Here is a 12832-nt window from a genome sequence, read left to right on the forward strand (position 1 = left end):
TGGCTTGGTCATGGTGACAATTGGCAGTCAGGGTTGAATATCAGAAGCAGACAGTCATTGAAGATAAAAAACCATTAGTAAACTACAGAAGGAAAGTAAAGGGAGACCATGTTCTCAAGAATAGTATTTGCTTTAAATCTATATAGTAGATAAGTAGAGAACTTATGGCAGGATTCCAATGAAAAACCACTGGGAATTGAAGTGTTCCTTGATCTCATCAAGAAACGCAAGTCCTCATGAAACACTGCTGTGTTCTAATCCCTCCATTTGGTATTCCATGTCTCTCACACATGGGAGCTGTTGGACCAACCACGAAGGCTAGGGTGAGAAGTCAAAGAAAGCAGTAAGCTGTTTTTAACAATCCTGGGGGGCAGGTATTTACAGAAAAAGGAAAAGACAAGCCACCTGCTTGGGGTCTATCACACTGTTCAGGTCTAGGAAATAAGAGAACTATGAGCAACAGAAAAGAAAGGAAAGGTAACGTGAAGGATGTCACTCCGCTCAGCCTGCGGCGTCATGATCTCTGTGATCACCACACCAGCTTCCTCATTTTTCACCAGTTCCTCTGTGACTCTCAGGCCATGTGATTTTGGTGGGCTGTCTATCCCATCACCAGCAGAGACGGGAACGTATCCGACAAGTGAGACTTACCAGCCTGCCCCATGGTAGTAACTGGGTCACTCCACCCCGTGAAACAGGACCTCAGGCAGCGCCAACAGGGACAAGGCTCTCCTCCCATGGGAGGTGCTAAGCCAGAAGCTAACAGTGCCATCTTGTTACCATGAGGCCAGAGCCAGCCGGAGAATGAAACGGTGCAGAGAAAAGCCAGGCAACAGAAGGAGACAGGAAGGTCACCATGGACATTTTTTGAACGCTTGGATCAAGCAGTTCTTCAAGCTAGGACTATCCAGGAATTTTTCAGTTACCTGAACATATAAAACCTCACATTTGCTTAAATTTCTTGGAGTTAGTGTCCAACTTCCAAACCAAAGATTCTGACTGATACAGGCATTAATCTTATAGAGTCTAATCCTCAAGGAGTTATCTTTAAAAAAAAAATTTTTTTATAGTTTATTTATTTTTGACACAGAGAGAGACAGAGTGTGTGTGAGTGGAGGAGGGGAAGAGAGAGAGGAAGACAAGAATCTGAAACAGGCTCCAGGCTCTGAACTGTCAACACAGAACCTGACGTGGGGCTTGAACCCATGAACTGTGAAATCATGACCTGAGCCAAAGTCAGATGCTTAACCGACTGAGCCACCCAGGCGCCCATAAAGGAGTTATCTTAAAAAGTAGTCCATGAAGGACTTTTCTCAGTTCTCTTAAAACGAGAGAGAGAGAGAGAGAGAGAGAGAGAGGACATGAAATGCTGGGAAAGCATCTTTATTTCTCACACCAGCAATTCCACTGGACCACGTGCATTTATGTATGAGACACAAATATACATACACATGAGACAGTTGCACTGTGAGATTACTGTAGCAAGAAGACCTTCTCTTTATAATGTCCCCGATTCCTCACCTCCCCCTTAAAGAGTCAAAGAGCCATTCATTCTTTCAAACCTGTGCTTAGTCAATGCTGGGCGTGTGTTAGGTAAATGCTAGATAATGAAAATATAAAGATAGTTAAGACACCGTTTTGATTCTCAAGAAACTAAAAAATAACGATGATCCAGTGTGACAAGGGTGAGAAGTGACCCAGGGGAGCCTTCTGAAATGATGAAAGGTTGAAGGATGAGCATGCAGTTGCCAGGTAGAGAGAGTGAGTGCCAGGGGACAGGGAGAAGCCCAGGGTGGCCAGGACTGACAAGCCTGGGCACCGGTTGGAACCTGCTGCAGGAGCTGCGTGTGACTGCCGCACCGAGAGCTGCTCTCCTCCAGAGGCAAAGTTTAGCCTCTGTAAGTCCCTGAGGAACATGCTCAGATCTATGAGTCAAAAAAGGAAGCCTGGTGGCCATTAGAGGGGTGGACTGGAGGGGACAGGGACTAAAGGCAGGACTCCCTGGGGCCTGTGCTTGTCAAAGGGAAATGGCTGTGGGTCTGTGATGGAGAGAAGCCAGACCAGACTAGCAGGCAAGTGTCTGTAGCTATAATTCAGAGAACGATGAATACGAATCCCAAACGGATGACTTGAGAATTCTGGTCAAGGTGATTAATTCCCTGCATCTTAAGTGACAAAGACCAAACAAGAGTAATAGAAGGAGAAGGTAATAAACATCCATGCTTTCCTCAGACTCCGGTCTCAGCTCCTCCATCCTAAGTTCTTTTTCTAAACTAAATTTTATCTACCTCATGACTCTGCTCCAGGGTGGGGCCTCTGTTTCCTATCTGCTGATGGCTCTTGGGTCCCCCTATGCTATGGTACCCCTACACTTTTAGACCTGATCACTGACTATACCTCTCTAAACCTCAACTTGCACACCTGTAGAAAGGGAATACTGACATTTACCTTAGGATAAGGACTGAATGAGACAAATGTCATAGAGCACTGCACAGAGCATGGCATGTGAGAAAGTCTCAATATGCAGAAGCTGCCATACTCTTGCTGAAGGCAAAGCATGCAAGAAACAAAGACACGGGGGCTCCTGGGTGGCTTTGTTGGTTAAGTGTCCAAGGCTCAGGACACGATCTCGTGGTTCTTGAGGTCAGGCTCTGCATCAGGCTCTCTGCTGTCATCATGGAGCCTGCTTCAGATCCTCTCTCTCCCTCTCTCTCTCTGTGCCCCCCCCTTATGCATGCATGTGCTCGCTCTCAAAACTACCCATAAAAAAACCACAACAAAGGAACACTCTCATCTAGCAGCAGCTTTTCACTTCTAGACCTTACAGTTAACAGACTTTTGTGGTAAGAGTGAGGCAGAAGCACTTTGCTGAGTAGTTCAACATGGAGTAAGACAAGCGCCTAACTCTGAGGGCCTGTGAGAAAGCTAGCAGAGGGTGCTGGGCAGAAGGGGAGTGAGCAGTCGTGCTCCTGGAGGCAGAAACTCAGAGCTCATCCTGCACTTCATCAGCCAAAAGCCTGTTTGACTGTTGCCTCTCCTCTAAGAGTATGGGAACGACTGGGGAACATTTTGTGACCAAAGAAACTGAGGGGACTGTGGGTTTCTTGATGACATGGCTTTATCTTATTCCTAAAGCCAAATCTACAGAGACACCTTGTTTATAGAATTTCTTACCATCCTCTTCAGCCAAGCCTTCTGTGGACAAGTCAGGACTTGGCTGCCAATGGGCCTGGCTTGATTGTTTGTGCAACTGTTTGAGCAGACGTGGGAAGAGAGGAGATAGCCATAATGCAAAATCCAAACAAGACTGGGCAGCTGTACCCTGCTCCAGCAGCTCCATCGTTGGCCCGCCCCCACAGAGCTGTGGGTGCCAGAGAGCAAAGCCGCAGAGTCTGCAAATACTAAAAAAAATAGTATTAGGTCCACTTAGGCTGGTGGTTCCAAACCTACTTTGGATCAAAGACACCTCTTGAGAATATAATGACATTGACACTCCCCCCACATAGCACACACACATGTAACCTTTTGTGTACAACCTCTACGTGTTCAGGAACCTTTCTTGCCCCACCTTGCAGGCCTGGCTCGGTCCCACACGACTTTAGAAGAACCAGTTCACAGGGCTTGAAAGAAAGAGGTAGGAGAGTCAAGAGCTCCTCTTCTCAGGTCTCAGTTTTCGCTGGGAGACAAGGCAGTAACAAACTTGGCAGCGTAGATAAAAAGGAGTGAATGTTGTGCCTACAGTTCACTGCCATGAATGCCACCTCTTCCCAGGCAGAGGGCTAATGAATGAGGTTGAAACTCAGGCCAAACATATCCTGTCTGCAGTGGGCCCAGCTCTTAGTGGTTGTGGAGCACGTTGGAGTCTTAGGGGCGTCCAACGTGCTAGGTCTATTCAAGTCAGAGAGGATGCCCTGGGGATGTGAGGTGGGGTGGGCACCAGCCCTGGCTCCCCTGGGACGCAGCGGGGAAGGCTGCTCTCCCCCTCAGCTCCAGCTCGTCCTTCCGTTCTCATCCTTCACTTATGCACAGACAGCGGATTCTTTTGGTGATCTGTACCAAGTCCAAATGGCTAAAAATAATTTGCTAAATACCTTCCTAGATGCACTGAAATCTAAGACCTTTTTGAGCCTTGTCCAGCCATCCCTCCAAGGGTGAGCGGGGCTGAAAGTCATGCTCTTTCCTAGCTCAATCTCTGAGTCAGACTTCTGTCTGTCAATCTTCTGATGTCACAAGTCAAACTGTGCAATCGAAGGCTGAGTAAGCATCTTCAAGAAATAGAAACTCAACTGTAAGAACACAGGTATTTCCAAATACAAAATACCTGTGCCTGGTTTCTCACTCAGCTACTGTATACAAATTTAGCTGTGATAGTGGGAGGGGAATTTTTTTTAAAAAAACAGAAGATGAAAAGAATAACAGTAATGCACCAGTCACTATCTCAGGCAAGACATGTAAAGTGGTAAACATCATATATGAAGTCTTTGCTTTTATGGGGATTATATTTGAGTGGGGGATAGAGTAGGAGACGAAATCAACACAAATAATTTCCAATAGTGATAAGTGCCATACAGAGAATAGGAAAAGGGATAAAGAATGGTTGAGGTACTATTTTTTTTCACTTTTAAGTTTATTTACTTATTTAGAGAGAGACAGAGACATTGTGAACAGAGGAGGGGCAGAGAGAGAGAAAGAAGAGAGAGAATCTGAAGTAGGCTCTGCACTGTCAGCACAGAGCCTGCCTCGGGGCTTGAATCCATCAAACTGTGAGATCGTGATCTGAGCCAACACCAACAGACACCCAGGTTGAGGTACTATTTTTATATCCACTTCACAGATGAGGAAACTAAGGTAGAAGTCAAGTGAATTGTTCAATGCTTCATGGCTAGCACGTAATGAATTTAAACTTGGGTCTGTCTGATTCCAAAGCTGTTCCTAACCACGATCCCATGCTATCTCTTCACCTTCCAGAGAAACCAAAGAATCTGGAGAATAGATAAGGTGACAGATCATCCTTACTTTTAAACTCCCTCCCTTTAGTATACCAGCAAAATTCTGAGATCTATGAACTCAAATGTGTGTACTACAGGCTGCCATTGTGATGCTAACGCAACTAAGGTTTGAGATTTCCTACATGATGTTTAACATAGTTCAGTCCTTAATGCCACCCTCTGAGATGGGACTTACTATCCCCATATTTGACAGAATGACACAAAGGCTCAGAGAGTTTAAGTAACCTGTTGAAAATCACAGAGCTTAGGAGTGCGGAAGCTGCAATCCAGGCCTCATGCCTCTGAGTGCATTGCTTTTTCCATTACTCCATGCTGCCTTCCAGAAGACTCCCCAAGGAGCTACATTTTTCTCCCACTGGGAGACAAGCAGTAACTAACTTGGCAGTGCAGACAGAAAGGAGGGACTGTTCTTTACCTCTGCCAAGCAAGCATTCATGTTCTTTGCAATATGACTTGGACATGATACCCAACCCATCTTTAGCAGCTAAGCATTCTAGAATTTGCTGAAGAATTTTCTCACCTTCTCTGTATGGGGTCCAGAGTTAAGAGGGGGGAAAAACATATTTATGTCTCATTCAGAATTCAAAAAGCAATAAATCCTTCAAGGCTCTGGCAAGTTTCTCTAATCCGCTGTAATCATGTTTCCTTGTATAACAAGTCTTATGATGTCTGCAGCACTGTCTCGCTATAGTAACGGCAGCCTCAGTGCTGGAGTTCTTCTTCTTGTGCCTGGGGGATTATTCCATTTTCCACATTAGGAGTAAGCCGCAGACTTTAGGTTCTAAAACAGAGCCAGAAATGCTGACTAGAATCCAGATGCCCGAAATATACTTAGAACTAAATTTTGCTGCCCTCTGTGAAAACACAAATGAAAAGAACATACCAACTTCTAGAATGCTGGTCCAGAAAGCAGGGTTATGAATAGAGCCAACATGGGTTCTGCTGAAACTCAGAGGCTCCTTAAAGCTACATGAAGACTTTTTTTTTTTTTTTTTAACATTTTGTTTATTTTTGAGAGAGAGAGAGACAGAACGTGAACAGGGGAGGGGCAAAGAGAAAAAGACAGAATCTGAAGCAGGCTCCAGGCTCTGAGCTAGCGGTCAGCACAGAGCCTGATACAGGGTTTGAACCCACAAACTGTGAGATCATGACCTGAGCTGAAGTCAAATGCTCGACTGAGTCACTCAGGCATCCCAAAGACTTTCTAATTATCTCCTCTCTTTTAAAGTTTTTCATCTGGTTTAACCTTTTTTAAAAATTTTTCTTTTTATAAAAACCAAACATACATTGGAAGGAGGATGGATGTGCTCCATACTCATCCTAATAAATTAGGTTTTCATATACTTCTAGAACTTTCTGGAGTTGTCCTTTTATATTAAAAAATTATTTAGGTTTTCAGGGATTGATTGGATAAATAAATGATTTTTCTCTATGGTTAAGCAATCACTTCCAATTGTTATTAAAAGAAATAAACTTAGTAAATTCTTGAACAGAAATAATATCCTCTTATTATACCATTTAACAGAAAAGTAGGTGTGAAACAGTATAAATATATGTGTCTCTCTTCAAATACTGACTATTGTTAATAATTATAATGAAGATGATGACGATGACACAAGATGTCTGGTTTTTCGCGTGCTTCTTATGTGACAAAAAATGTTTTCAGTGCTTTACAGACATCATCTTGCTTGATCCTAACAGTTACCCAAAAAGGTTGTTATTATTTCCATTTTTCAATAAAGGACTAAGTCTCAAAATGCTGCTGATACTGCCCAAGGCTACACAGCTAGAATTTCAACAGAGGGGACGAGACTCCAGAAGCTCTTCTGGAATAAAAGGTAAAGCCCTCTCCGCACTACACAAGAGCCATTGCTGCTGGCCATCATCAAATCTTTCTGCATCAAACTCGATTTTCTAGCATTAACTTTCTTTTTGCATTGTTTCTTCATTAGGGGGATATTTCATTAAACAGCACAATTACATCAAGCCCATCTGGCATTCCCAGGTTTTGGAAAGCATACCCCTCAATTGGTGGGAGTGGAAATGTGCAAGTGTTCTAGAAAGCAGACTACTATCTGGGAGCATCCAGCCTCTGCGGGTGCCAGATAACGCTTTAACAACAGTGTGCAGTTAATTAATCAGGAGAGTCAATGAAAGGAAAATTGGTTAGGAAAGCTTTATTGAATATATAACATTTAAAAAAAAGCATATTATGCCTCTTGGTTTTTAACCTGCTCTGAGTCACTCCTCTTGTGACGGACTCTCAGATTTGTATCAGACACCTTTAGTTTTAAATCTCCAGCTCCCTCAGGGTCTCTGGTAACAGCAAACACCTTCTGATGGGGGTGCCCCTTCCTCTCATGCTAACCATGCTGCCTCTCTGGCCTAACTTGACCAGCCCCCAAAAGAGCATGAGACCCAGGCTGGGCCTTAGGTTTTGAATCTGGGACATGAGAGGCCAATCTGTGTGGGGTGACTGCAGCTCTGAATTAGGAGGCCCTGGGGCTGCCCACAGCCATGTTTACTGTCCTATGGAAGAAGCCTGTCCGCAGGGACAACCCCTGTTCCTGTCACTCCTGAACTGCGGCTTTCCCCAAAGTGTGCCGGATCAACCTTCCTTCCGGTCCTGTGCAATGCGCCAGTGCTTCTATTTGCCTCTGGTAATTCAAGTGGGTCTCTTTCACTTGAAACCAACAGAGTCCTGAATAATTCAGAAATGATACCAGGAATGGGGAGCTGAAAGTGAGCAAGTCTAAATGCAGAAAAGCATTAGATAAGGTGGGAGGGGAGGCCATTAAGGAACCCCCCACCCCCTGCGTCTGGGGCGGAAAAACTCCCAATTGCTGCTACAGGCTGTAAAACAATCAGTTTAATGAGGCCAAAGTTTCGGGGACTTAGGGAAGCATCAGATTATTGGAGGCACTGTCTACATCTTGTGACCTTTCATAAGGGGCAAGAAAGAGACACTTCAGTGTAAGGTAGCTCAGCCGGAAGCAGGTAAGGACGTAGAACTAGTACATAACACCTTAAAGGGAGACCTTGTACGCTTTTAGTCAGCAATCTGAGTCTTTCTGAACCACAAAAGTTGATTTTGTTTTTTGTTGCAAGCTGAGGTTAGCAGTTGTAACAGAAATGGTGGGAGTCTGATAAACGGACAGACATCTATGGGAGGAGCTAGGGCTCTTAACAACCGTGACGGGAAGGTCCTGAACCCAGATGCAAACTGAGGGCAGGACCCAGCAGAAATCCTTAAATTGAGTCCCTAGAAGGATAAGCAAAGTAAAGAGCTCTTGGAGGCACGGGCCTCTAGTCCGAAACAGAAACCGTGAGGACTGAGGTTTTAGTGGCTGGACCCTCCAAGTTCCTGGGACATGTCCCCTGGATTCAGATTCCACATTTTGGAACAAGAGCATTAGATACAATTACATCCAAAATGTCTTGGTTTTGATCTTTGGTTTCTTGGTGATTAAACATAAAATGAAGGTTTATTATTTTCTTAAAGCCACTATTCTAAGCATTAAATTTAAAGGCAAATGTGGGGGTTAAGAGAGAGAAAGCACTCACTTGTGAGTCTTTGCTCAATCACTATGTCATCTCACGCCACAAATTCAATTTCCTCACCTGCAAATGGGGATTTTAGGTACCTGTCTTCATAGGCTTTGAGAAGGGGCAAGTGAAAGCCTTGTGACTTCTCTTAAGAGAAGTAAATAGACTACAGAAATCCTAAACAGAATTAGGGCAAAGTTCTTTCTACATACAAAGATTAGCTCCAAAATGATTTTGGGGCTTTTCAGCCCCTGTGAAGCCATTTCTGACACCAACCTCTGTGCCCTGTAGTTTGCATGTGTGTGTAGAGAACGTATTTCCCAATGGACACAGAACTGGCCCGGGAGGAAATGCCAATGCCAGCTTACCCCTGGCATTTGTGATTTTTCCTTATAGTGTCCTATCTCACCTGTCCAGTATCGGCTCCCTATTTCCCTGGCTTTATCTTACCCAAAGGTCGTACTCAGAGCTGTACTTGTAAAATACTGACCCAACCTGATGGATTAGTTTCATCCTCTCTCCCTGGATGTTCCACTGCATTGAGACTCAAAAGAAATGCCTTACTAATGGAGGTGTTGTATGTATTCTGAATATGATAGTTACAAAAACAACGGGGGACACTGGTGATGCCAGGTGGCTCTCAAAACACACTCTCGTACAGGCTCCATACACCTGGACTGAGTCAGGATTTGGACTAAGTGGCACCTTCTCTGGGAAGCCTGCCCGTCCTTCCCAGGCACAGACAGCATCTCTTGCCCTTGTGCTCCCAAAGTACTTTTTAAGAATGCTCATTATCTCACTGTATAGAAATTATTACAATTTATGGGGTCTCTGGTTGGAATAAAATTTGTGGAGATAGAAACTTTGACTTATTCATCTTTCTAATACATGTCTTGTACAAAGCAGGGCTCAACACATTTCTGTAGAATGAATTAATGAATTATGTGAATCACTACATCCTGTTCTCCTCTTGAAGAAAAAATAACCTCAGAAGCCATGCAGTTCAAGGGGAACCTCCGATCCTGAACTAGACCATGGACGGCAAAGACACAGCAGATGTGACTACTCAGTCACGAACCTCCCTCTCATCACGTATGAACCAGGCCCGCGAACCCTTCTAGACAGTTTTCTAGGCAGCCCCCCAGCCCCCACCCCCACCTGCCGGAACCGGCTGACTGAGCATGACTGATGTCTGGCAAGGAGAAGACACATGGCTGGTGTATGATGCTCTTCACTCCAACAATGAGATGGATAGAGCCTACGCTATTCTTCAGAATTCAAGATGCCACCTTAAAACTGTGTAAAAGGACCAGTTAACTCAAGGAGCAGAGCAGTTATGAAGCACAGTAGCCACCTCCTTTGTAACTGGTTGCTACTGTCAGTGAAACTTTCTGAGCTGAGACCTCATCCCTGGGGAGCGGAGCTGTGTACCTGGTGATGAGCTGGGTCTCCGTGTGATTCCAGACGTGGCAGAGGCAGTGTGCTGCAGTGGTTAAGCTCGCAGACCTCAAAGCACTGTTCCTAACTCACAGGGCTACTGTACGAATTTCACATATAACACAGGTACGGTACTTCGTCCAGCATCTGGCAAGTACGCACCAGGTACTAAACACGTGGCCTGGCTGCAGTCCACCAAACAACCAGGAAAATAAGGCTTGGTCTATGTTGGCACTCTTGTTCACATTTCAGTAGTTTCTTTATCAACTGATAGCTATTGCTTTGATAAGAGGCTGTTAGAACAAGCATGGAAGGATGACAAATTGTGCTTGCATCTTCCTTTTTTCTCCAAAGCCAATTACACTGGCTATTGTCAGACAAGGAGAACAAGGTAGCCCATTGCCTCCTTCTCTGCTTTGACTGCCAGGAACCATGAAGTTACATTTCATGTTCAACTGTGGAAGGTTTCTTTAGTTTAAGTTTCCTAAAATAATGACTTAAACAACAACCACCACAACAAGAAAAAACTTGGCTCTTGTCCTTTTTCTCATTCTAAAGGTTTTAAGCTTAATTATTTCTATGGTATTGAACATAACTTTCTTAAATCTTTTTTCTGAATCAGGCAGGATATACATAAATATGACAACATTTATTTGTTTGGTGAATGTCAGCCAAGACATTTGTCTGAGATGATACACTATATTTTTATGCAACATGTGCACCATAATCTTCCTGGAATATAGGGCAAATCTCATGTAACATTCTGCAGAGATATCAGAAAAGGCTTTCATTATGTTGACACTTCACTGTAGTGATATCGTTAAACATGTCATTCCCCCTCCTTACCCTAAGATCATTGCCCTTAGGATGAAAAATAAAGCTAAATCAGAAAAGCAAATCAGCTAGACTGAAGACATTAAGATTATCTGGTTGAAACTCACTTTCTTCTTCATCTTCTATCCTGACTCACAGAATCAAAGAGCTCACTGACTTCAATTCTCTAATGTTTTGGAGGGCGCTAAGACCCAGAGTGAAGTGACTAGCTTATGGTTACATAGTGTGTTCATGGCTGAGCTGTAAGTAAAACCCAAATCTGAATTCTAGGCTGGTATTCTTTTTAAAATACCAAGATGCCTCTCTAGACCACTGAAAAAGAAAATGAGGAAATTTGTTGTGAGTAGCCACTTTAAATGGAAACCTCTTGAAACGTATTATTACATTGTAGCAAAATGGGAAGCTGTTTTGAAAACATCAAGGCAAGAGCTCCATGCAAACCCAAGTTCTCTGGGAAATATCCCTGTTGCAAAAAATTCCTTACTGTTAAGGCATTTAACATGCATCATTTACTGAGAATTATGGGTCAACTCGAAACTAGGAAATCAAATCACTTGTTCTACCAGTACATCCCTACTGCTGACTTCCCACATGCCAGGTTCTGAGACTAGAGTGTTACCGAGGAGGTGAAGGTGTAGGGCAACTATTCAACACACACGCTACTTCGTAATCTCTTAGATATTTACTACAGACACCACTAATTCAATATATAACCATATTTCCTGCTGAGCCTGAAATTGGCCTCAAAAATCCTTCCCAACATAGCCTTCCATGTGGCTATGAGCAACTGATAAGAGGGGCACACAAATTAAATTTATCTGTCATCTCTGGACTTGTATAGTTACTATGTGTTTATTCAATGCCATGACACTGGAAGTCCTCATTGTGAGTCCCCCCACTGACAAGAGCAGAAGAAGGTAAACTCATTCATTCATTTAGCACTGACTTAACTTCCTGGTAGAGATCAATTCTTACAGGCACTGGAAGAACTCTTCACAATGGCTCATGAAAGACCAATTAGGTCCCAATGAGATCCATTTCTCTTTGATGCGCACTTTCCCTTCCAGATTGGGAAGTGCAGCCTTCCACTTCCATCGATAGTCCCTCACATTTGCGACCTGCTGCTACACAACCAGGCAGTGTTTCTGCCCCACCAGCTCCAGAGCAGCTGCTTAACACACCCAGCGATTCCACCAACCGAGAAGAGAACCAGGTGCCAACAATGCGCTCTAGGTTAGGTCTTCCTGCTGGCAAAAGTTTGGGGAAATACACTTCCAATCTTACCCTCTCATGGTGGACCCAAGGAAAGATGCAGGGCTTCTGTTTGATAAACTTGGCACCCTTCTTCTCCTTTATTGTTTTTTTTTTTACATTTATTTATTTTTGAGAGACAGATCATGAGCAGGGGAAGGGCAGAGAAAGAGGGAAACACAGAATTGGAAGTAGGCTCCAGGCTGTGAGCTGTCAGCACAGAGCCCAAGGTGGGGCTTGAATCCACAAATTGGGAGATCATGACCTGAGCCGAAGTCAGATGCTTAACAGACTGAGCCAGCCAGGCGCCTCATGTTCTCCATTGTTAAAGTTTTTTTCTTAGGGTTTGATCAAGGGAGAAAAAAACAGGAAGATGTCTTTCCCTTTTAATGGTTTTTATCATGTCTTTAAATGTTTTAATTATTGGCGATAGGAGTAGAGAGACCTTGTGAAGCCCTGGTTCCTGGAGGTACATTCTTACCCCATAAAAGTTGACCTTTATCAGCAGCAGAGAACAGTACACAGTGCTGTCTGCAAGGAGAGAGGTTGGAAGCTACCTTCTGTGCCCCAAAGTACATTCCCTCAAAATGTGCAGACCTTTGGGGTGTTGTATGCTGATCACCTGCATCTGCAGGTAATTCACCTCCAATACCTGGGCCTCTGGAAGATCAAATGCTTTAGGAAAGAATACAGATGTAGCAGTCACAGAAAAGGGTGACATAAATTAGGCTCAAACAAGGAAGACAGTCATAAGT

At 43.9% G+C, this 12832-nt stretch overlaps 1 protein-coding gene across 7 annotated transcripts in view; it reads right to left on the reverse strand.

Annotated features, from left to right (window-relative positions):
* ATG7 (autophagy related 7) overlaps positions 1-12832 on the reverse strand; it is a 228897-nt gene that overhangs the window by 73007 nt on the left and 143058 nt on the right. For 3 of the 7 annotated variants that reach the window (XM_029917408.1, XM_029917411.1, XM_029917406.1), the window contains one exon: positions 3175-3401. The exons of 2 other annotated variants lie outside the window; for them this stretch is intronic. In XM_029917408.1, coding sequence (XP_029773268.1) covers positions 3207-3401 — 195 coding nt within the window. In that variant the 3' untranslated portion in view covers positions 3175-3206. Of the gene's footprint in view, positions 1-3174; positions 3402-5542; positions 5791-12832 lie in introns of those variants that run through there. 2 more of the 7 variants (XM_029917407.1, XM_029917413.1) reach the window with 2 other exon arrangements.

The sequence above is a fragment of the Suricata suricatta genome, chromosome 12, assembly GCF_006229205.1.
Source record: "Suricata suricatta isolate VVHF042 chromosome 12, meerkat_22Aug2017_6uvM2_HiC, whole genome shotgun sequence".
NCBI lineage: Eukaryota > Metazoa > Chordata > Mammalia > Carnivora > Herpestidae > Suricata > Suricata suricatta.